The sequence below is a fragment of the Perognathus longimembris genome, chromosome 6, assembly GCF_023159225.1.
Source record: "Perognathus longimembris pacificus isolate PPM17 chromosome 6, ASM2315922v1, whole genome shotgun sequence".
NCBI classification, from domain to species: domain Eukaryota; kingdom Metazoa; phylum Chordata; class Mammalia; order Rodentia; family Heteromyidae; genus Perognathus; species Perognathus longimembris.
In genome coordinates, this window is record NC_063166.1 from 13,886,716 (window position 1) to 13,910,406 (window position 23,691).

Consider the following 23,691-nt stretch of genomic DNA (forward strand, 5'->3'; position numbering starts at 1 on the left):
AGGAAAAGCAGCTTTTAAATATGTTACGTCACCTATTTTTCAAAGCCTGAGAAACATTAGTTTGGAAATGCATGCAAACTGAGTATTTTTCAGTTTGAAAGGGTAAGGTTTGAAAGTAAAATATCAGGATGGGTTATTGCTATCCCTGAGCCACAGTCTGTTTAATTTTGATCCTTTTTACAAGATAGTCTAGGCAAAAGTAAAAAAGGTGAAGCTGGGAGTGGGGGCCTATAGCTTATAAGTAAATTTGCTTAGCATGGATAAGACCTTGGCTTCAGTTTCTAGAGCTCAAACAAAACCATAGCAAAGGCCGAGAGAATACTGAGAACCTTTGACAAAAATAGGCTTTGTGTGCAGGATCCTGACCTCAATTTCCATGTGCCCAACCGCACTGGGGGTTGAACTCCGGGCCAGGGCACTGGGCTTCGACCACTTTAGCCCAGCGCCACCTCCAGCTTTTTGGTAACTAAGTGAAGATGAAGCGTCTCACCGGCTTTCCCGCCTAGGCTGACCTCAGACCGTGATCCTCGGCTCTCTTCTTCCTGGGGAGCTAGAACTACGGGTGTGTCATCCACGTGCGGCTTCCTAACACAACATTTCAGGGTAAAATCATAATATATTTTTCACGAAAGCGAGGTGTTATAGCAAAACACACTGCGCCAGGGCCCCGCAAGAACACACACCTTCCAGGAGCGGCGCTCAGGCCCGCGCGTGCGCAGCGAGTCCTCACCGCCACCCCCGGAAGTCGGGAGACAGGAAGTTCCGCCCCCTCGTCCGGCCTCACAGACCTTTCCGCTCTACTCTTCGCGCGCTCTCCGTCATTACTCGGAGAGTTCCGCGGCGCTCCCTCTGCGCCTGCGTAGTCCCGCCCCGCCCCACGCGCGGGCTGCAGCGCCGGTTCCCGCCCGGTGACCGGCCCGTGGCGCTCAGGTGTCTCCTCCCCGGTTCGGCCCGCAGCGCGCGGCGCCAGCACCATGGTGGGTACAGTGACGTCACGCGGGCGCCCCGGTCGGGGCTCGGGCGGTTCGGGCAGTTCGAGGCGGGGCGGGAGCGTGGTTATTTGTGCTTTTGGGCTGGAGTTCTTTGAGCACACTCCTGGAAGCAAATGGTTTTGTGTGGGTGTGTGTGTGTTAAATACCCCCAAGATGGAAAAACAAAGGAATCCGAAAGTCTGGGGACCTGGCTTCGGACAGTGCGCCTGGGACCCCTGCAGTTCACTGCCAGTAGTGGGAGGGACCCGGGAGCAGGATGGTTGGGAGATCGGGCCTGGGGTCCCAGGAGTGCCGGGTAGTGTTCGTTGGGGTGTGCAGAGTCCTATGCGCCCCAGCCGCATCTTTATCCACCGAGTCTTTGCTGGGAAGTTTTGTTGTATGTGGTTCTGAGCATGAACTCTGGTCCTGGACACTGTCCCTGAGCTTTTCTTGCTCAAGGCTAGCTTCGAACTGAGACCCTCTTTTCAGCACCCAGCTGCTGGAAAGTTTTGAGTTTGTCGGAGTTATGGTGGGGGATGCACATAGCGGTATTTGAAAATATTGACAGGGGAGCACACCTCCCTTCCATGTCCTTTTCTATATAATCATTTCCCCCCTCTTGCCCAATAGCTCTTCTACTCATTTTTCAAGTCCCTCGTGGGCAAGGATGTAGTCGTGGAGCTCAAGAATGACTTGAGGTAGGTACCAAGGAGTCTGGAGTGTGGGTGTGCCCAGTGCCCTGGAATCTATATTTAATTTGGCAGATATTGGAGGGCTTTGTAAGGTGGGAGAAATGTGGAAGAAATAAATGACTTGTGGCTTAAATTTAAAGATAAACTGTGGATTTATATGATGTATGGAAAATTCAAAGAATATAAATGAAGAATGTTAAAAAAGAGGTCAGGGGGAGCAAATATCAACATATTTTTTCCAAGATGAATAGTTTTGCTTTTCCTGATTATGACCTTGCAGATATTAAAGACTCAGTTGTACAAGTCAAGATTCATGCACAAAGATGTTAGTAGCTTTATTTCTAATAACCAGAAACAAATGTCCGTCCATCCAAAGATAATGGGTTATTCGGGCACTGGGGAGGGCTAATGCCTATAATCCTAGCTACTCAGAAGGCTGAGATCTGAGGATCATGGTTTGAGATTAGCCTAGAAGACAAGTCTGAAATTCGTATCTCCAAATAACCAACAAAAAGCTGGGAGTAGACATATGGTTTAAGTGGTAGAAGGCCAGACTTGATTAAAAGGCAAGCTAAAGAAGAACTCAAGGCCCTGAGTTCAAGCCCCAGTACTAGAGTATGAGCGCTCTCTCTCTCTCTCACACACACACACACAATTGGGTTAATTGGGAGTACTTTTTTTTTTTTTTTTGCCAGTCCTGGGCCTTGGACTCAGGGCCTGAGCACTGTCCCTGGCTTCTTTTTGCTCAAGGCTAGCACTCTGCCACTTGAGCCGCAGCGCCACTTCTGGCCATTTTCTGTATATGTGGTGCTGGGGAATCGAACCGAGGGCTTCATGTATACAAGGCAAGCGCTCTTGCCACTAGGCCATATCCCCAGCCCAATTGGGAGTACTTTTACATTTTTGTTACATAGGAGCAAGGTGTACTGACAGGAAAAAACAGTTGTAAAATAGTATATGTGGCATGTCCTTTTTTATTAGCTTACATTAAACGGTTCCAGTTTTCAATGTACATAACTGCCCTTTTGCTAAAGAAAATGCATACAGTAAACAAGACCAATAACGTCCCTTCTGTTTGTGTTGTTTCTATATTCCTTTCTTGGCTCATGGCTCCTAATCATTCTGAATTTGGATTAAATACTGTATCCTTGGGAGACTTCCTAGTTCTTCTAGACATGTAGATTTTCCTGTCACAGTCTTTCTTTTTGGATGCTTTATAAATTGTCATTTCAGAGAAATATATTTTTTGCTTGTAATAGAGCTAGGACAGTATATAAGTACATCACTATGCCTGTTGTCTAATATAGGATGGGTGTATGATAAGCGTATAAAGAAAAATATCTTAACTCATGAAGATGTCCTATCCACTAGGCAATTTACATAATTCTTTGTTAATTTACCTAATTCTTTGTATGACATTGTATTACTGCTATTTTACACATGAGGAAACTGAACCTTAGATAGGCTAAGAAATGTTCCTATTCCTGTAAAACTAGTGACACAGCCAGAACTGAAATCCATTTCTTTCTGGCTTCTTTCTTTTCTGGTCCTGGGGCTATAACTCATGGCTTGGGCACTGTCCCTAAGCCTTTGTGCTCAAAGCTAATGCTGTGCCACTTTAACAACAGCTTGACTCATTTGAGCCACAGCTCCACTTCTGGCTTTTTGGTGGTTAATGGAGATAAGTGTGTCATGGATTTTCCTGCCTGGTTGGCTTTGATCCTTGATCCTCAGATCTCAACTTCTTGAGTAGCTTCCTGGCTGTCAGACTTTAAAAAATAAAAAAATAAAAAAATAAATCTGGGGCTGGGGATATGGCCTAGTGGCGAGAGAGCTTGCCTCCTATACATGAGGCCCTGGGTTTGATTCCCCAGCACCACATATACAGAAAACAGCCAGAAGTGGCGCTGTGGCTCAAGTGGCAGAGTGCTAGCCTTGAGCAAAAAGGAAGCCAGGGACAGTGCTCAGTCCCTGAGTCCAAGGCCCAGGACTGGCCAAAAAAAAAATCTGCCAGGCACTGGTGGCTCAAGCCCGTAATCCTAGCTACTCAGAAGGCTGAGGTCTGAGGATCATGGTTTAAAGCCGGCCGAGGCAGGAAAGTCCATGAGACTCTCTTCTCCATTTAATCACAGAAAAAAACCAGAAGTGGCACTGTGGCTCAAGTGGTAGAGTGCTAGCCTTAAGCAAAAGGAGCTCAGGACAGCACCCAGGCCTGGTGTTCAAGACCCAGAACCAGCACAAAAAAAAAAAAAAAGGGAATTCATAAATTCTCTCTTCCTGAGCATTCCCTAATGTCAAGTTTTAAGAAGGGCCCTCTCAATTTCTTGGGAACAAACCCAACTAGGCAAGCTCTCTACCACTACACTACACTCTTAGCCCTGAGTGAATTTTTTTTCAGGGGACCTGTGGTGGCTGGGCTTCCACTTATGACTTGGTGAGCAAGTGCTCCACCACTGGGAGTTACTCCTCTCGCCCTTGAATTAGGGTAGTGCTAGTGTTTCAACTCAGGACCTGCGTGCTGTCCCTTTTTTGCTCAAGGTTGGTGTTACACTTGAACCAAATCTTCACTTCCAGCTTTCTGATGATTAATTGGAGATAAGAGTCTCACGAACTTTTCTGTCCAGGCTGGCTTGACCCATGATCCTAAGATCCCAGCCTCCTGAATAGCTGAGAATACTGGTGTGAGCCACTGGTGCCAGCTTTTTTTTTTTTTTAATGCCAGGAAAAATAAAAATGACAAGTGCAGTTATTCTATGGAAGAAAAACTATTGGCAACCATTAACATATCCCATGTACATGCACTGTATTACACTGTTTCCTTTTGGGGGTGGGGATCATGAAACCTTGAGTATATATATATATATCAATGTTTGAGAGTCATGGTTCTAAAGAATTAAAACCTGGTGATGACATGGTTATAGTGGGAGGCTGGCTTGAATTGAGATGCAAAGTATCAGACCTTGGTTTATAGCAGTCTAAGTAGAAAATAAATTGTAGGAGTGGTCAAGTTAGCAGAACTATGGGGGTTCATGGAGCACAAGGAGTAAAGTAAAACTCATAGGGTTTGAGATAGTAAGACTTGAAAGTGTTAAAGCCATTGACAGATGTAAAAGTTTGGGAGACAGCCTGACTTGGAGCACTGTTATTGAGCACTGTTCTCATTAACATTCTGGGGAGAGGATAGGCACAAGCCATATCATTAAGAGAGGGAATGGGCTGGGGATATAGCCTAGTGGCAAGAGTGCCTGCCTCAGATACACGAGGCCCTAGGTTCGATTCCCCAGCACCACATATACAGAAAACGGCCAGAAGCGGCGCTGTGGCTCAAGTGGCAGAGTGCTAGCCTTGAGCGGGAAGAAGCCAGGGACAGTGCTCAGGCCCTGAGTCCAAGGCCCACGACTGGCCAAAAAAAAAAAAGAGAGGGAATGGCTTGTGTCTGTATCATGAAGAATAATGCTAGCTACCTTCACATATAGGGTTCTGGTTCCAAAGCAAATATTTCTAAATAGCTGATGGTTCTGGGAGTTAGACAGACCTGAACTCATGTTCTTGTTTACTTGTTCTAAATGTGGATGCATTATACAACCAATCTGGAGTCTCTGGTTAGCTACCTTAGGAAGGTAAAGATAAATACTATGCTGAATACAGGTCTAGCAATAACAGTTGTTTGGTAGCTATTACCGTTAATTTAGGGAAAGAAGATGTGAGGTCTAAAGTAGCAAGCCATTCTAGTTGCTTTCCTATTTGAGCACTTAGGAATACTTCTTTCTGGTTCCACTTTCACGGGTTTCTTTAAGGCCTGACTGCCCCAGCCACATTATTTTAGCTTGAAGTCATTTCTACACATTAATTTGGTTTTTCCCCCTCTTTGCCTTTGACAGCATCTGTGGAACCCTCCATTCCGTGGATCAGGTGAGATATAGCAAGGACAAGGGAGTTTTTCTTGGGGAAGGAGTGGAGAAAGCTTAAGGGTTAGATACTGATATCTTGTCTCTAGGGCCAATAATGTTGTTTATCTTCCTTTCTTAGTATCTCAACATCAAACTAACTGACATCAGTGTCACAGATCCTGAGAAATATCCTCACATGGTAAGTTGGGGTGGTGGAAAAAAGCAGGAAGCCTGCAACTGGAGTGATCAGAGGAGGGTGTGTGTGTGCGCGCGCGCACGCGCGCCAGTCATGGGGCTTGAACTCGGCCTGGGCATTGTCCCTGAGCATCTTTGGCTCAAGATGCTCTAAGCCTTGAGTCATAGTGCCACTTTTGGCCTTTTCTGAGTAGCTTATTGGAGATAAGCATCTCACAGACTTTCCAGCCTGGGCTGGCTTTGAACCGTGATCCTCAGATCTCAGCCTCCTGAGTAGCTAGGATTACAAGCATGAGCCACCAGCACCCAGTTCAGAGGACATTTTTTTGCTTGTTTGTTACCAGTCCTGGACTTGAACTCAGGGCCCGAGCATTGTCCCTGGCTTCTTTTTGCTCAAGGCTAGCACTCTACCACTTGAGCCACAGCGCCACCTCTGGCCATTTTCTATATATTTGGTGCTGAGGAATCGAACCCAGGGTGTCACGTATATGAGGCAAGCACTCTACTACTACTAGGCCATATTCCCAGCCCCAGAGGACATTTTTAAAAGGATGCTTCCCCATTTGTCTTTCTGTCCAGTTGTCAGTGAAGAACTGCTTCATCCGGGGCTCAGTGGTCCGCTATGTGCAGTTGCCAGCAGATGAAGTGGACACACAGTTGCTACAGGATGCAGCAAGGAAGGAAGCCCTGCAGCAGAAACAGTGATGGCTCCTCCTCCCTTTCCCCTCCCTTGTCCATGCCGCAGATAGGGAGCCTTCCCCCCACACTTAAGATTTTTTTGTGTGATTTTTAAAATTTTTTTTCTAACTAAGGGATTTGGTGATGAGAGGAATAATAGTATAATAATGGGAGCAACTATCCCCCCCTCTTGAGGATAAAAAGACTGGGGAACAGAGCCTTCCCAGTACTCAGCACCTGCCTTTCACACTCTGTGGATTTGGGAACCTCGGGTCTTTCTAGGGCAGCACGTGGTTCATTTGGGGGATGGAAGGCATCTGTCCCGCATCGGGAATAAAATTTATGATGCAAAATTGAGTCTTGTTTCTGTGCCCTGTGTTTTGACAGGAGGCTGAGGGAAAGTGGGATAGGATGGGATGTGAGTGGTGGGAAAAGGTGTTGAATTCTCCAAGATCTGGTTTTGCTCATTTCCAAAGTCAAAATTTAAAAGTCCCCAGCATTATCTGCTTTTGTCAAAATGTGTATAAGGAATGCTTCAATTGGACCTACCTTTCTTGAACTATCCCTATCCACAAGTTCTCTGGCCTTTTGCTTACACTGTATTTACATCTGGAGTGCTTATTGTCCTTCCATCTCCATGTCTTTCATTAATATGACAACATAATGAAACACAATTATCCTTGACATTTATTATTTACTTGTGTTGAGAACCTAGAGCGGGTCAAGTGCTGTACTAAGAAGACACCTTTGATACTTCACTATTTCTCAGTCTAACCAAATTGGTACTTTAGTGTGCTGGTCATGGGCTTGAACTCTGGGACTGGGCACTGCCCCTGAGCTTCTTTTTCTCTAGGCTAGCACTCTACCACTTGAGCCACAACTCCACTTCTGAGGGTTTGGTTTTTTTTGTTTTGGTAGTTTATTGGAAATGAGTCTCATGGATATTCCAGTCCGAGCTGGCTTTGAACCAATCCTCAAGACCTCATCCTCCTGAGCAGCTAGGATTACAGGCATGAGCCCCCGGGGGTGCCCAGCTACGTTTTTCTGAATGCAGAAGATAAATAGGAACAAGTGATGAGAATTGTGCAGTGGAAGGGTGGCGACTTCTTTGATGGGGGGAAGGGGTGCTGCGTGGGGTGCTCGCGCCACACCTCCTTTCTCAGGCACCCAGCTGGTTAACCGGAGAAGAGCACCTCGGGGACTTTCCCGCCCGGGCTGGCCGCAGACCGCTGTCCTCGGGGCTCAGCCTCCTGAGCAGCTCGGATTACTGGCGGGAGCCGCCTGCGCTGGGCAGCTAACTGGGCTCTTCATTCATTAGTTTCTTCTGCAACTAAGTTCCCAATACCGCTAGCTCGCCGGGGCAGTGAGCTCCTGGGAGGCTTCCCCGCGTGCGGGCCAGGCGGCTCCTCCCCCGCCCGCGGCCCCGCGGCTGGCCGGGCCCCGCCCCAAGCGGCAGGGCCCAGGACCCCTCGGAGTGTCCGCGCCGGCGCCTGAGCGCAGCGTGGTGGGGCTCACGGGGTCCGGGCACCGGGTCCTCACGGTTCGAGCCCGCGCTCCGTGCCGTCTCTCGTGAGCTCGGCGGGCGGCGGCGGCGGCGGCCGGTGCCCGAGGCGGGCCGGCCGGGGCAGTGCGAGTGCTCGCAGGCGGGCGCCCGGCCGCCCCCGCCAGGCCCCGCGGTCCCGGAAACGCTCGCTGTCACAAAGGGGGGAGAACACGTGGGTCCAGGCTGCCCCGGCGGCGGTCGCGGAGAGCTGGGGTCCCGGAGAACCGCCCACCATCTCCGCCTGCCCGCGCCTCCGCCCCAGCCTCCCCGCCTGTCCCGCCGCGGCAGGCGCCGGCTGCCAGGCGGACCCCCGGCTCCGTGAGACCCACCTCCTTCCAGTACGCACGCGCGGCCTGCCCCCGGTGCCCCCACACTCCCGAGGCCCGGCCGCCGTGGGTCTCCCCGCCCCTCTGTCCCGGACGCCGTCCCCCGATCACCGCCACTCAGAGCCGAACCCTCAGTATCTGAGACCCGTCCGGACTGCTGCGTCGGGGCAGCACCGCGAGGCGCCCTTCTCCCCAAGTGTCGGATTTCCAGGGTCCCTCAGACTCCCCTATCTGCTCCTTAGGTCTCTCCACCTCGTTCGGACCTCCGCCAGACCATGTCTATCCTCTACGTCTCTCCTCATCCAGATGCCTTCCCCAGCCTCCGAGCCCTCATAGCCGCTCGCTATGGGGAGGCTGGCGAGGGTCCGGGCTGGGGAGGACCCCACCCCCGCATCTGTCTCCAGCCACCCCCTACCAGCCGGACTCCCTTTCCCCCTCCTCGCCTGCCTGCCCTGGAGCAGGGACCCGGTGGCCTCTGGGTGTGGGGGGCCACAGCTGTGGCCCAGCTGCTGTGGCCAGCAGGACTAGGAGGCCGTGGAGGTAGCCGGGCAGCTGTCCTTGTCCAACAGTGGGTCAATTATGCGGACACGGAGCTCATACCAGCTGCTTGTGGGGCAACACTGCCAGCTCTGGGACTCCGAAGCCCTACTCAGGACCCCCAGGTGAGAGAAGAGGAAAACATAATAAAACCCGAGGAGGGAGACATTCAGAGGAAGGAAGCAAGGATTGGAATAGGTTGTAAGACAGGAAAATAGAGGAAAAAAACTGATCATATCCCGGTTTGCCATGTGTTTGAAATTGCTTGAGCATTGGCTTTCCTATGTCTTGGGAAATTGATGCAATACCTTCCTTACTGGTTTAATAGAATTAAAAGATGGTGTGCCAATCACAGTGTAGTGTCTGTAAGTAAAAATTTGATTATTCTGAAACTGATGAGATTAGAATCTCCTTTGGTGGGTGGGGGGGCTTGGCGTGGTGATCTGATACCTGGTTGGTGCTCTACCACTGCTACACCTTCAATCTTCAGTCTGTCTCTTGGTGGTTAATTGGAGATAGTAATGGTATGGACTTTTCTTCCCAGGCTGGCTTTGAAGCACAATGCTAAGAACAGAGCCTCCTGAATAGCTAGCTGTGAGCCATCAGCGTTAAGCAGAGGTTACTTTAGATTATAGTTTATAACTGTTAAGGGAGAAGGGACAGTTGCTGAGAGGAGATAAAGGAAAAATGAAATGAGGAGGAAGAAAGTATAGCAACTATACCCTATACAGTAACCAAATCCTTGTAGAGGAGTGCTATACTTTAATGTACTTAAAACTCTGCCTCCTGCAGGGTATTATAGCCTATAATCCTTGCTACTCAGGAGGCTGAGATCTGAGGATCACAGTTCAAAGCCAAGCTAGGTAGTAAAGTTCATGAGACTCTTTATCTTTAATTAACCACCAGAAATCTGGAATTGGAGCTGTGGCTCAAGTGGTAGCATGCTATCCTTGAGCACAAAAGCTCAAGGACAACATCTAGGTCATGAGTTCAAGCCCCAGGAGCAGCCAAAACAAATCTGCCTCCTGAAGAGTAGCAGCATATGTTGAATGCTTAGTATTTCTACAGTTAGTGTCTGAACAAATGAATATGTCATGTAGACCTGGACTTGACTTCTCATATCTTTTGCTTGTTTTTTGTTTCTTGCCAGTCCTGGGACCTGAGCACTGTCCCTGGCTTCTTTTTGCTCAAGGCTAGCACTCTACCACTTGAGCCACTTCCGGCTTTTTCTATATATGTGGTGCTGAGGAATGGAATATAGAGCTTCATGTACACGAGGCAAGCACTCTACCACTAGGCCATATTCCCATCCTGCTTTCTCATATCTTGATCAGCCAACATGTTTTTCTTCATAGAAGTTCAGAAAAAGAATAGAGTAATGCATCGCATATTTGCTCATTTGTTGTTCTGTTAGCGGGAAATACTTGTTGATGCCCTAAACCCTGAGGTTACTAGGTTTTGTCATAGCCTTATTCCAACTTCCATGTTTAATGTATTTTCTGTCAAATATAACAAAGTGTTTAGTAGGGAGTTGTTGGATAGGTAAAAAATACATAGATTTGCATATAACAGCTATACTTGTTTTTTTCTTGCCAGTCCTGGTGCTTGAACTCAGAGCCTGAGCACTGTCTCTGACTTCTTTTACTCAAGGCTAGCACTCTACCCCTTGAGCCACAGTACCACTTCTGGCTTTTTCCATATATGTAGTACTGAGGAATTGAACTCAGGGCTTTATATATGCGAGGCAAGCTCTACCACTTGGCCCTATTCCCAGCCCTAACAGCTATACTTTTGAGGATCAAATTCAGGGTGCCTTGTGTGCTACGCACACACTCTCCCATTGAGTAACACCCCATTTAGAAGGTGGGTTTTGTTTTTTTGGTTGGTTGCAGGGCTTGAACTTGGAGCCTGAGCTCTGTCCCTGAGCTCTTTTGCTCAAGGCTAGCACCCTATCACTTTGAACTATAGCACTGCTTCCAGTTTTCTGGTGGTTAATTGGAGATAAGAGTCTCATGGGGCTGGGAATATGGCCTAGTGGTAGAGTGCTCGCCTCATATACATGAAGCCCTGGGTTTGATTCCTCAGCACCACGTATATAGAAAAAGCCGGAAGTGGCGCTGTGGCTCAAGTGGTAGAGTTCTAGCCTTGAACAAAAAGAAGCCAGAGGCAGTGCTCAGGCCCTGAGTTCAAGCCCCAGGATTGGCCAAAACCAAAACAAAAAGAGTTTCATGGACTTTCTTGCCCTGGCTGACTTTGAATTGTGATCCTCAGATCTCAGCCTCCTGAGTAGCTAGGATGACAGGCCTGAGCCAACAGCGCCAGGATTAGAAGCATTTTTGTTATGACCATTTGAATGAAGAAGGAACTGGCCTTGGGTGATGATTTTGGGGAGGGAAGGAAAGCCAAAGAGAATGGGGCATGTGGGTGATGGGGGTGAGATTGAAGTGAGCAAGCTCTGTTTCACCTCCCTTTCTCTTGCCAGGCTGCACTGGGGGCCCTAGGTAAGGCCCTGAGCCCTCTGGAGGAGTGGCTTCGGCTGCACACCTACCTGGCTGGAGATGTCCCCACTCTGGCTGACTTGGCTGCTGTGACAGCCCTGCTGCTCCCTTTCCGCTATGTAAGTCTCTTGGGCCCGGAGAGGAGCCAGAGCTGTCTGTTAGACTTCACTGTAGGATGACTGAGAGTCATTTTTGTTCCCTGACAGGTCCTGGACCCCTCTGCCCGCTGCATCTGTGGTAATGTGACCCGCTGGTTTCTCACTTGTGTCCGGCAGCCCGAGTTCCGGGCCGTGCTGGGAGAAGTGGTTCTGTACACAGGAGCCAGGTCTCTCTCTCAACAACCAGGTAAGGGCTTTGCTGAGGTCTGCCATGTAACGTGTGTGTGTGTGTGTGTGTGTGTGTGTGTGTGTGTGTGTGTGTGTGTCCTGGGGCTTGAACTTAGGGTTCAAGGCTAGTGCTCTACCACTTGAGCCACTGGTCCACTTCTGGCTGTGTGTGTGTGTGTGTGTGTGTGTGTGTGTTGGCAATAAGAGTTTTACGGAGTTTCCTACCTGGGCAAGCTTTGAACCTTGATCTCACCCTCTTGAGCAGCTAGGATTACAGTTTTGAGCCACCGAGCACCAGCCCACACCTCTTTTATCTTAGGAATGACTGAATCACTGGGGTCTGTGGAGGTCGGAGATCGGCTCACCACCGCCCTTGGGCATTGTTGACAGAGGGTCCCCAGCAGGCAGAGTCTGAATTTCTGTGCCTCTCTCCAGGTCTGGAGGTCCCTGCACCCCCAAAGACAGCTGCTCAACTCAAGAAAGAGGCAAAGAAACGGGAGAAGCTAGAGAAATTCCAACAGAAGCAGAAGAACCAACAGCAGCAGCCACCTCCTGGAGAGGTGAGAGGCCAAGGGAGAAGTTGGGAGAAGGATGGGTTGCATGGGGGGTGGCTAATGTCTGCCTTGTACTCTCTCCCTCCCAAGCAAAAGAAACCAAAACCAGAGAAGAAGGAGAAACGGGAGCATGGAGTCATTACCTATGACCTCCCAACCCCACCTGGGGAAAAGAAAGGTACTAGGATTTCTCCCCCCCCTCCCGCTTAGCTGCTTTCCAGGTTATCTCCCCTTGTGGCCCTGTCCTGGCTTCTTCCAGGTTTTGTGAGGGTTTGCAGGACACTCAGAGGCCCTAGTCTTCCTGTGCTGCCCCTCCACCCCCACCCAGCTGCCCCCAGCCTCAGCACTGAGGTCTCCCTTCCTCTCCCCCAGATGTCAGCGGCACCATGCCGGACTCCTACAGCCCCCAGTATGTGGAGGCTGCCTGGTACCCTTGGTGGGAGCGGCAGGGCTTCTTCAAGCCGGAATATGGGGTGAGCAGTCACTGCCGCCAAGGCGCTAAGGAAAATGGAGTGGGGAAGGGCAGGGCTAAAGGAGCCGTGACCTGGGAGGGGGTAGGTGAGGTGACATGAGACCTTAGCGTGTGCCCATCCTTCTCCATCATCAGCGCGCTAACGTGTCAGCACCAAATCCCCGAGGGGTCTTCATGATGTGCATCCCACCCCCCAACGTGACAGGCTCCCTGCACCTGGGTCATGCGCTCACCAACGCCATCCAGGACTCCCTGACTCGATGGTGAGCTCCTGTCTGCGCCTCTGGCTGGTGCCCTCTGCCCTCCCTGGCTCCTGTTTCCTGACAAGGCCTATGTCGGCCTTGTTCTGCCCCCCAGTGGCACTCCAGACTCCCATCTCATCATTTTGCTGCCTCTCCTAGTCAAGTAATCTCATCTTGCATAGCACTTACTTACACCAGCTCCTTCTCTTTCTTTGTTTGCTAAGAAAAAACATTATTTTTCTTTTTTTTTTTTTTAGTGGTAATAGAATGGTAGAGATTGAACTCAGTGCCTCTCGCATGTGAAATACACACTTTACCACTGAGCTATATCTTCCAGTCCAGGAGAACTTTTTTTTTTGGCCAGTCGTGAGGCTTGAACTCAGGGCCTGGGCACTGTCCCTGAGGTTCTTTTACTCAAGGCTAGCACTCTTATCACTTGAGCCAAAGTGCCACATCCAGCTTTTTCTATTTATGCTGTTTATGTAGTACTGAGGAATCGAATCCAGGGCTTCATGCATGCTAGGTACTCTACCACTAAGCCACATTACCAGCCCAGAACTTTTTTTTTTCTTTTGGTAGATCTTAAGTTTCAGGCCTCACTTGGCTTTTTTGCTCAAGGCTGACTACCACTTGCAGTTAGTTCCATGTTTTTACTTGTCAGTTGCCAAAACAAGTTTCTGAGATTTGTCTGTGCAAGCTGGCTTTGGAATGAGATCCTCAGATCTCAGTAGCTCAGATCTAGTAGCTAGGATTATGGATGTGAGCCACCAGCACCTGGTCCAGAGTAACACTTTGAATTTAATAAGAAATAAATAACTGATCGCTGGTGGCTTGTGCCTGTAATCCTAGCTACTAAGGAGGTTGAGATCCAAGGATCTTGGTTTAAAGCCAGTTCCAGCAGGGAAGTTCATAGGACTGTATCTCCAATTAACCACCAGAAAATGGGAAATGGAACTGGGTTTCGGTGGTAGAGTGCTAGCCTTGAATAGAAAATATCAGAGACAGCACCCAGGCCCTGAGTTCGAGACCCATGACCAACAAAAAAGAAATAACTTTTCACTTTGTATATGTATCTTTCCAGATCTTTCTTATTTATTTATTTACATACCCACACATCCATGGAAATTAATAATTTTCTACAGGGCATAATACATACCTATAATTTCAGTGTGCAGAGGTAAAAATAGGAGGATCTTGCTTTCCTTACCAGTCTTAGTTACATATAGACTTTTTTCCTTCCATAGAGACTCCCCGCCCCCCCCATCTCTCTCTCTTTCTCTCCCATTATTGTTGGAGCCCGGGATCTCACTGTATGCTCAGGCTGCACTCCAACTCTTAGGCTTAGATAATTCTCCTGTCTCAGCCTCCCAAGCAGTTGGAGCTACAAAGTACACACCACCATGCCCAGCTCTTTCAGAGGAGTAGATTTACATCAGCATTTTAGAAGAAAACATTACATGTACCTAGGACTGAATATGGTGATAAAATCCCAGCTACTCAGGAAGCATAGGTAAGAGCTACGATTCCTGGTGTGAGCCACCATTGCCCTGCTCCAAACTTTTTGTGTGTGTGCCATTACTGGGGCTTAAACTCAGGGCCTAGGTACTGTCCTTTAGCTTTTCTGCTCAAGGTTAGCTCTGTACCACTTGAAACATATCTCTAATTCCGGCTATTAAGTGGTCAATTAGAGATAAGGGTCTCAAGGAGTTTGCTGCCCAGGCTGGCTTTGAATTGTGATTCTCAGATCTCAGCCTCCTTTATAGCTAGGCTTACAAGTGTGAGCAACCAGCTCCTGGCTGCCATGACATTTGTGTGTGTGTGTGTGTGTGTGTGTGTGTGTGTGTGTGTGTGTGCTGTAACCAAGTTATATGAGCTTTCAAGAGGTGCTTCTAGTGAAACTATCTTTGTCTTTGTTACACTTTTCCTCTTTGTACTGCTGGGCCTCATGCATGATAAGCAAGTCCCAGCCCTGCGTTTCATTTCTTGAACAGTAACCCCTAATAGCAATCTTAGAGTACATTAAGTATGTTTGGATATTTTCTGGCATATAAGGTCCATTTCTTGGGTATTCTCATGTCTGCAAGGTCTGAACATGGTAGGGTAAAGTCATGACTCCAGCCATTTGATGAGTTATTAAAAGTAATGTATGAATGTTATAGTCTTGTAATTTTCCCTCCACCATTTGTTGTTTTGTGGGGGTTATAGTCTTTTTTTTTTTTTTTTTTGGCACTGGGGATCAAACCTAGGATATTGCACTTGCTAGACAAGCACTTTGCCACTGAGCTACATCCCAGCCCTCTCTACCACTTTTAAATACCTAGTAATTCTAAAAGGGTGTCACACACAAAAAATATTACTGTCTCTTCAGTTGATCTCCTGATTAATTCCCTAAAGCATTACTTTCTTTCATTTTATTGTTGTTGTTGTTGTTGTTTTTTGTTTTTTTTGTTTTTGCCAGTCCTGGGCCTTGGACTCAGGGCCTGAGCACTGTCCCTGGCTTCTTTTTGCTCAAGGCTAGCACTCTGCCACTTGAGCCACAGCGCCACTTCTGGCCATTTTCTGTATATGTGGTGCTGGGGAATCAAACCCAGGACCTCATGTATACAAGGCAAGCACTCTTGCCACTAGGCCATATCCCCAGCTCCACTTTCTTTCATTTTATTCAAAATAGATTAGTGCTAATTTTTTTTGAACTCTGCTTAGAGGTGGTTTCTGGCATTTTAACTACAATCTAGCCAACTTCTCAACAATGTTCTTTGTGAATATAGCTTTTGTATCTTACTACAGAAGATCCCTCCTACTTCCCATTTATAGATTTGTTATTAATGTTATTTTTCCTTTTGTTTTTCCCTCCCAATTTTTGGAAACTCACTTTCTGACATTTTTCTCAGTAGTTTTGGTTGCTTATGTTGCGTACTTTAGTGTTTAGAATTTTTTTTCCCCCAAATAATTAGCCGGTTGTCCGAAACAAACTTACAGAATCCTTTATCCTTACCTGTTGGTATGGACTGCTGCCCTTCACGAATGCTCGCTTTGCTTTGATCCTTTTCCCTACTGTTTTGTTCTCCTTATCTGTTACTTTGTTCCTGCTGATGCCCTATCTTACTAAGCATAACTTTCTCAGACCTGGCTATCTATGTGGGTCAGAGCCTCCTCTCTTCTTTTCTGGGTTGCCTTGGCTGTCCTTGTGATTCTTCCCCCTGATTCGATTTAGAATTCTAGGGCTCTGGGTGCACCCCCTTTCTCTCCTACACGTCCATTGCCTCCCTGCCTGGAAGCCTCTGCTTCCTTTGCTGCCAGACTGTAGCAGCCAGGCTCACCCTCTGGCCTTCACACCCTCCCACAGGCACCGCATGCGTGGGGAGACCACCCTGTGGAACCCAGGCTGCGACCACGCTGGCATCGCCACCCAGGTGGTAGTGGAGAAGAAACTGTGGCGCGAGCGGGGGCTGAACCGGCACCAGCTGGGCCGAGAGGCCTTCCTTCAGGAGGTCTGGAAGTGGAAGGAGGAGTGAGTGTGCCACATTCGTTGCCCCAGGCCCTGTGGCCCTGCCTCCCCACCCCTCCCTGTGACCCCTACCTGCAGGATCATACCCATACCCTCTCACACTTGCCCAGGGTTAATTGGCTCTAGGGCCCTGGTCAGTTTCAGGGGGGTGAGTGATGCCCACACCAGCCTGTCTGTCACCTCACGCTCCCCTCAAGCCCAGGCCTGAGCGCTGATCCTGGTCTTTGTGTCTACGTAGGAAGGGCGACCGGATTTACCACCAGCTAAAGAAGCTTGGCAGCTCCTTGGACTGGGATCGAGCCTGTTTCACCATGGACCCAGTAAGCAGCAGGGTCTCTAGCTGGGTGGGAGTGAGAGGCTGTTCGAGTGGGACAAGGGATCCACACCCTCAGGGGATGCCCGTTGCTAGGATACCACAGAAGTCTTAGCTGTGAGTGTACCTCCCGGCCCACCAGATGGGCTGCTTAAGATTTCCCCAAGCAGATGCAATCAGACCCCCTTCCTCATGGCGCCTGAGCTCCCAAGATGCTTTGCCCAGCACCTGACTCCAGCCAGGCGGCTGCCCCAGTATCCCCAGGCTGTTGCCTGCCCTAGTCCTCCTATGAGCCATTCGGGGAAAGTACTGTTGTATGCCACCTGTTGGGACTCGGCCAGCCACATCTCTGGGTCCTGTTACCCTGGGGTTCTGCCTGGCTCAGGGTCCTAAGACCCAGTTCTCTGACCTCCCCCCTACTCCACCTAGAAATTGTCAACAGCTGTCACTGAAGCTTTTGTCCGGCTTCATGAAGAAGGTGTCATCTACCGCAGTACCCGCCTGGTTAACTGGTCCTGCACGCTCAACTCCGCCATCTCTGACATTGAGGTGCACCCCCACCCCTCAGCTTTTCATCTCCATCCCTAACCCCAGCCCCTGGGCCACTGCTCTAAATGTCCATCTTACCTTTAGGTGGATAAGAAAGAGCTGACAGGCCGCACCCTACTCTCAGTGCCTGGCTACAAGGAAAAAGTGGAGTTTGGGGTCCTTGTGTCCTTTGCCTACAAGGTCGAAGGTTCAGGTGAGAGCCAGGGGTGCCAAAATCTGGGCTGAGTGGTTGGAAGGGGGGGGAGGGGAAGGGCCCAGGGTGGAAACCACAAAGCCTTTGTCACTCCAGACAACAATGAGGAGGTGGTGGTGGCAACAACTCGAATTGAGACCATGCTGGGGGACGTAGCTGTGGCTGTGCACCCCAACGACCCCCGATACAAGGTAAGGCAGGGAGCCGCTCACAGCCGGGATCCCATCCTGGAAGGGCTCCCACAGTTACGGGAAAAGGGAGGACGGTACTGAGGCCCACCGCTGTGACCCTGGAAAACTGGGCGAGAAACTCAGCTAGCTCCCTTCCCAGCCCTGGAGAGGAAGTCATCAGAGACCATTCAGGGGAGTTTGAGTGTTTTAAGTTCATCAGACTCAGGCCCAGTCCTGTGCATTTTTTTCCTTTTAAAATAAAGTATATTTTGCCATGTGATAGTTAATTGATAATACAACGCAGGATCTAATGTCTATGTGCATGTGTGTGCGTGCGTGCGTGTGTGTGCGTGTGTGTGTGTGAGCTTGAACTCAGGGTTTATGAACTTCTGTGCTCAGGGCTAGTGCTTACCACTTTGAGCCACAGCACCATTTTTGGCTTTTTTGGTAGTTAATTAGAGAGGAATGTCTCCTGGACTTTCCTGTCAGGGCTGGAGCCTCCTGGGTAGGGCTCCATGTGTGAGCCACCGGTCCCTGGCTTCTCTGTGCATGTTTGTCATCTCTGTCCCCAGCATCTGAAGGGGAAGAGCGTGGTCCACCCATTCCTGTCTCGGAGCCTCCCCATTGTGTTTGATGAGTTTGTGGACATGGATTTTGGCACAGGTGAGCAGGGGGCTGCTTGGTGCTGTTAAAAGAGAGGAGCCCACAGGCCTAGCTCAGCCCTCCCTCTCCTTCTCAAAGAGAAACTAATCTCGCCCTGAGCAGGCAGGGCGGGGCGGGTTCTTAGGAAACGTCCTAGTGACATCGTGGCTGGTGGTCTCACAGCCCTATCCGTCAGCACAGGGGGTGAGTGTGGGAAGGGCTTTGCAGTCACCTGGGACCCGGCGCCCCTCACGTCCTCCAGGGGCGGTGAAGATCACCCCTGCACATGACCAGAATGACTATGAGGTCGGGCAGCGGCATGGGCTGGAGCCCATCAGCATCATGGACTCCCGTGGGGCCCTCGTCAACGTGCCCCCACCTTTCCTGGTAAGGCGGCCGGGGTGTGGGTCCAGGTTAGGAGAGGCTGAGCGGCACGTAGGCCTCACTGTAACAGGCTTCTCTTCTAGAACATGCCCAGGTTTGAAGCCAGGAAGGCGGTGCTTGCAGCCCTGAAAGAGCGGGGACTGTTTCGAGGCATTGAGGACAACCCCATGGTGGTGCCGCTCTGCAAGTGAGGGCAGGGACGGGGGAGAGGGGGAGTGGTGGGGGGGGCTCCTCAGGGGCTCACTGCCTGGGCTCTCGACCCCACTTGAACCTCAGCCGTTCCAAGGATGTGGTGGAGCCTCTGCTGAGACCGCAGTGGTACGTGCATTGTGGGGAGATGGCCCAGGCTGCCAGCGCTGCCGTGACCCGGGGTGACCTCCGCATCCTGCCTGAGGCCCATCAACGGACATGGCATTCCTGGATGGACAACATCCGGTGTGTAGACCCTCTCAGTGGGGAGGGCGTCACTGAGCGAGGGAAAGGGGCCCGGGCAGGGGCTCCTCACGGCCTCCCTGGTTCCCCGTGTCGCCATATGCAGGGACTGGTGCATTTCCCGGCAGCTGTGGTGGGGCCATCGCATTCCAGCCTACTTCATTACTGTCGATGACCCGGCAGTGCCCCCTGGGGAGGTGAGGATGGGACAGGGCTGACTAGATGTGGGCGCCGTGGGGTGTGGAGCCCTTGGATGAAGCAGGGACAAGGGAAGGCGGAGGCGCCCCTGTGGGTGGGTACTCACTCCGTCTGTGGCAGGACCCTGATGGGCGGTACTGGGTGAGTGGACGCAACGAGGCAGAGGCCCGGGAAAAGGCAGCCCGAGAGTTTGGAGTGTCCCCGGACAAGATCAGCCTCCAGCAAGGCAAGGCGGGGCCTGTGGGTGGGGACCGCTGGGCCTCTGACCCTCATTACCACCCCCCCCCCCCATCAGTGACCCTTGTTTTGTTCTCCTTCAGATGAAGATGTATTGGACACCTGGTTCTCTTCTGGCCTCTTCCCCTTCTCCATCTTGGGCTGGCCCAATCAGGTGTGTTCCTGGGGCTCTGCTGGGTTGGGGTGAGGTCTTGGAAGGGGATACTCGGCTGCCCGTCACACCCTGCTCTGCTCCCAGTCAGAAGACCTCAGTGTGTTCTACCCGGGAACACTGCTGGAGACGGGTCATGATATCCTCTTCTTCTGGGTGGCCCGGATGGTCATGCTCGGCCTGAAGCTCACGGGCCGACTGCCTTTCAGAGAGGTATGGAAATGGCCAGGACTCCCGCAGCCCCCCCCACCCCCCCCCACCTTACTGTGCTCAGGCTCCACAGGGGTGGGCACACAGGCTGGCTTGGGTATAGCTCTGGGTGGACCTGATGTGGGGCTGAAATCCAGCCTGAGCCATGCTCAGCAATTCCTGGGTCCCGGCCTGGGGTGGGGTGGAGGTACCCTCAATTGACATGAAGCTTGTGGGGACAAGGGGGCCTGAGGTCAGAGTGGATGGAGCTCGGTGGAGGGCACTGAGTCTGGGAGAGAGGACTCAGCCTCGGTAGCCTGAGCACCGCCCACCCTGCAGGTCTACCTGCATGCAATTGTGCGCGATGCTCACGGCAGGAAGATGAGCAAGTCTCTAGGCAACGTCATCGACCCCCTGGATGTCATCCACGGAGTCTCCTTGCAGGTAAGGCAGGTGCTGGGCCAGCTGAGGACAGCGCAGGCTGTGCACACAGCTGCCTGGTGACACCACCCGGCTGCTCCTCCCTCACTTTCAGGGCCTGCACGACCAGCTCCTGAATAGCAACCTGGATCCCAGCGAGGTGGAAAGGGCTAGAGAAGGGCAGGTATGGAGGGCAGGGCCTTGGGGCGGGGGAGGGGTAGCAGGGGGAGGGCCAGCCCGAGGTGGGCAGAGCTGACACTGCTCTGGTCCCTTCCTGCTGTAGAAGGCCGACTTCCCAGTGGGGATCCCCGAGTGTGGCACTGATGCCCTCCGGTTTGGACTCTGCGCCTACACATCTCAGGGTATGGCCCCCACTCCTCCCTCTCCACTGCTGTGGCCTCTATCCTCAAGGCTCCCCCACCCGCTCTGCCCTGGGCCCCTATGGCTCCGGCTATGCAGGAGGGCCGGAGGACTCAAGCTCACCCATCTCCCAGGGCGGGACATCAACCTGGATGTGAACCGGATTCTGGGTTACCGCCACTTCTGCAACAAGCTCTGGAACGCCACCAAGTTTGCCCTCCGTGGCCTTGGGAAGGGTTTTGTGCCCTCACCCACCTCCAAGGTGAGGGCCCGGTGGGTGGTGAACCTGGTAGCCCCCCGTCACGTGGGCTGCATCTCTGTCTCTTAGGCACCGAGCAGACTCCCATATGGTGGGATGGTAGCCAAAGGGCCTCCCCGTCGCTAGTGGGATAGATAGGAGCAGACCCATTGCAGGCATTGGGTCTTCCCGAGGTGGCCGGGGCCTGGGCTCAGGTGCTTTGGGCCCCAACAGGAATAGAGTCGCCCATGGTTCTTACCCTCTGGGGTCTGGCCCCCTCTCCCCACAGCCTGGAGGCCACGAGAGCCTGGTGGACCGCTGGATCCGCAGCCGGCTGAGCGAGGCCGTGCGGCTCAGCAATGAAGGCTTCCAGGCCTACGACTTCCCGGCCGTCACCACCGCTCAGTACAGTTTCTGGCTCTATGAGCTGTGTGACGTGTACTTGGTGAGAAGCAGATGCGTGGGGTGGGCGTGGGGGCAGCAGAGCCTGCACCCAGCTCTCCACGGTTGGCTCCCAGGCTGAGCCAGCCTGATGGACCCCCAGGCCCCACAGGTGCATTGAGGGCTTGAGGTTAGACCCCCACCCTGAGCCCTGTGCCTGCTCCGCCCTCCCAGGAGTGCATCAAACCTGTACTGAACGGAGCTGACCAGGCGGCAGCTGAGTGCGCCCGCCAGACCCTCTACACCTGCCTGGACGTGGGCCTGCGGCTGCTCTCGCCCTTCATGCCCTTTGTGACGGAGGAGCTGTTCCAGAGGCTTCCCCGACGGACCCCACAGGCTCCAGCGAGCCTCTGCGTTACCCCATATCCAGAGCCCGCAGAGGTATGGCGTGTGGCCTGGAGAGGGCTCTGGCCCACCCCACGGCCTCCTCACCGCCTCCTCCCTCCCCTCCCCACAGTGCTCCTGGAAGGACACGGAAGCAGAGGCCGCCCTTGAACTCGCGCTAAGCATCACTCGAGCTGTGCGCTCCCTGCGTGCTGACTACAACCTGACCCGGATCCGGCCCGACTGTGAGCTCCGGGCCCCCAGTCCCCTGCCCGCCGAGAGTCCTGCTGCCCCTACCAAGTGGCCTCTCTCCTTGGGCTCTGGCCTCACCTTCCTCCCTCCCCTGCAGGTTTCCTGGAAGTGGCCGATGAGGCCACTGGTGCCGTGGCCTCTGCAGTGTCGGGATACGTGCAGGCGCTGGCCAGCGCGGGTGTGGTGGCTGTCCTGGCCTTGGGGGCCCCTGCGCCCCAGGGCTGTGCTGTGGCCCTGGCCTCTGAGCGCTGCTCCATCCACCTGCAGCTGCAGGGACTCGTGGATCCAGCCCGGGAGCTGGGCAAGCTGCAGGCCAAGCGAAGCGAGGCCCAGAGGCAGGCCCAGCGGCTGCGGGAGCGCCGGGCCGCCCCGGGCTACTCTGTCAAGGTTCCCCTCGAAGTCCAGGAGGCAGATGATGCCAAGGTGCGTGCTGTGTGTGGCGTGTTGGGTGGGAGGGTCCCGGAGGGTCCCGGCCTCTTCTGTCTTCAAATCCTGGTTCTGAAACCTGGACAGTCCACGGGGGAGTCCAGACCCCTGACACCGTGAGCATGGAGGTCCCTCCCTGGACGCAGGAGGGGCAGCGGGGGGCCAAGGCACCCTTCCAGACTCCCGGTAGCATACCCTGCCTCCCAGAACCTCAAAATTCACTTGAGGGACTGAGCTTGGGACCCGCATGCAGCCCAGCCCCAAGTCTACAACTTAATTCGGCTTCCATAGCCCACTGGGCTGATCCTAGAAATCCAGGCTTGCCTCCTGGTGTGCCCCCCCGTCCCCCCCCCCCCCCCCGCACACCCTCTGCCTCCCGGGGGCCTCCCTGGACCAGAGAAGCAATGAGGCTACTGAGAGTAGAGTTGATGAAGTTGAGTTCAGCTGACTCCATTCTTCCAGGGTTGCCTGAGAGTAGACACTGTTAGGGGTGTGGGTGTGCGCATGCGTGCACACATGCTCTCCGGTCCTGAGGTTTGTCAGCGCCTGCGTACTGTCCCTTAGCTTTTGTTCAAGGCTAGCATATGCCACTTGAGCCACACTTGTCCTCGGGCTTTTTGGTCATTAGTTGGAGTTAAGAATCTCATGGACTTTTACTGCCCCAGCTGCCGGGACTGGCCCTGGAGGGGCCCGCAGACCTCAGCCACTTGAGTAAGCTAGGACTGTGGGTGTGAGCCGCGAGTCCCTAGCTAGCCAGTCCTCCTGCCCGCGTGGGGTGCTCAGCAGGGCATTGGCTCACGGTCCCTTGTCCTTGAGCGCTGATTCCACATGGCCCAGGGTCGGGGTCATGGTTGAAGGGAGGGGTATGCTGGCAGCGGACTTGAGGGGGGAACACCAGCTGCCCCGTTCCCGGCTGCCCCGTCTGTGGTCCTCACCCAGCTCAGCTTGGACTCCTCTGCCCGGGGTGATGGGGTCCCCTCACAGGACTGGATGCTCACCACACCACACACTCTCATTGCTCCCCCAGCTCCAACAGACAGAGGCAGAGCTCAGGAAGGTGGACGAGGCCATCGCCCTGTTCCAGAAGATGCTGTGACACTCCCAGCTCCACCCCTCAGGCCCCAGGGGTCCATCATGGGGAGGGCAGCAATAAAATATTTTGCCACAAACTCATCTGTTGTCTGTGCGTGTGGCGGGGTCGGAGCGGGCGCCGTGCGCGCCTCCAGGGGCTGCGGGCCGGGAGCCAGGCGCTGGGTGCCGGTGGGCAGAGGGATGCATCTGTCTGGGTCTGTCCCTGGCACTGTGCCAGGCCTGAGTCACGCCGCGGGCCGCTCCCTCCC

The 23,691-nt window shown here is 52.5% G+C and overlaps 2 protein-coding genes across 2 annotated transcripts; both read left to right on the forward strand.

Moving 5' to 3' along the window:
- Positions 1–585: 585 nt before the first annotated feature.
- Lsm2 (LSM2 homolog, U6 small nuclear RNA and mRNA degradation associated) lies at positions 586–6,783 on the forward strand. The gene is made up of 5 exons (XM_048348210.1): positions 586–977; positions 1,602–1,669; positions 5,545–5,575; positions 5,693–5,752; positions 6,328–6,783. The coding sequence occupies exons 1-5, from the start codon at positions 975–977 to the stop codon at positions 6,451–6,453; spliced, it is 288 nt and encodes a 95-aa protein (XP_048204167.1). The 5' UTR covers positions 586–974; the 3' UTR covers positions 6,454–6,783.
- A 1,301-nt stretch (positions 6,784–8,084) lies between these two features.
- Vars1 (valyl-tRNA synthetase 1) lies at positions 8,085–23,524 on the forward strand. The gene is made up of 30 exons (XM_048348056.1): positions 8,085–8,307; positions 8,538–8,957; positions 11,315–11,449; positions 11,537–11,675; positions 12,092–12,216; positions 12,301–12,388; positions 12,583–12,683; positions 12,818–12,945; positions 16,271–16,435; positions 16,671–16,752; positions 17,175–17,294; positions 17,379–17,487; positions 17,584–17,678; positions 18,230–18,320; positions 18,562–18,686; positions 18,767–18,870; positions 18,960–19,118; positions 19,222–19,312; positions 19,434–19,539; positions 19,634–19,704; positions 19,789–19,914; positions 20,230–20,334; positions 20,426–20,494; positions 20,594–20,672; positions 20,805–20,932; positions 21,198–21,353; positions 21,524–21,730; positions 21,807–21,918; positions 22,023–22,348; positions 23,379–23,524. The coding sequence occupies exons 2-30, from the start codon at positions 8,571–8,573 to the stop codon at positions 23,445–23,447; spliced, it is 3,798 nt and encodes a 1,265-aa protein (XP_048204013.1). The 5' UTR covers positions 8,085–8,307; positions 8,538–8,570; the 3' UTR covers positions 23,448–23,524.
- Positions 23,525–23,691: the final 167 nt, after the last annotated feature.

Excerpts from the sequence above, each read along its gene's own strand:
- Vars1 (XM_048348056.1), top strand. The coding sequence starts at position 8,571 with ATGTCTATCCTCTACGTCTCTCCTCATCCAGATGCCTTCCCCAGCCTC. Across the intron at positions 18,687-18,766 it reads ACGTGCCCCCACCTTTCCTG|AACATGCCCAGGTTTGAAGC; the intron begins GTAAGGCGGCCG and ends CTTCTCTTCTAG. Across the intron at positions 20,933-21,197 it reads TGCCCTCACCCACCTCCAAG|CCTGGAGGCCACGAGAGCCT; the intron begins GTGAGGGCCCGG and ends CTCTCCCCACAG.
- Lsm2 (XM_048348210.1), top strand. Across the intron at positions 5,576-5,692 it reads CCCTCCATTCCGTGGATCAG|TATCTCAACATCAAACTAAC; the intron begins GTGAGATATAGC and ends TTCCTTTCTTAG. Across the intron at positions 5,753-6,327 it reads CTGAGAAATATCCTCACATG|TTGTCAGTGAAGAACTGCTT; the intron begins GTAAGTTGGGGT and ends CTTTCTGTCCAG.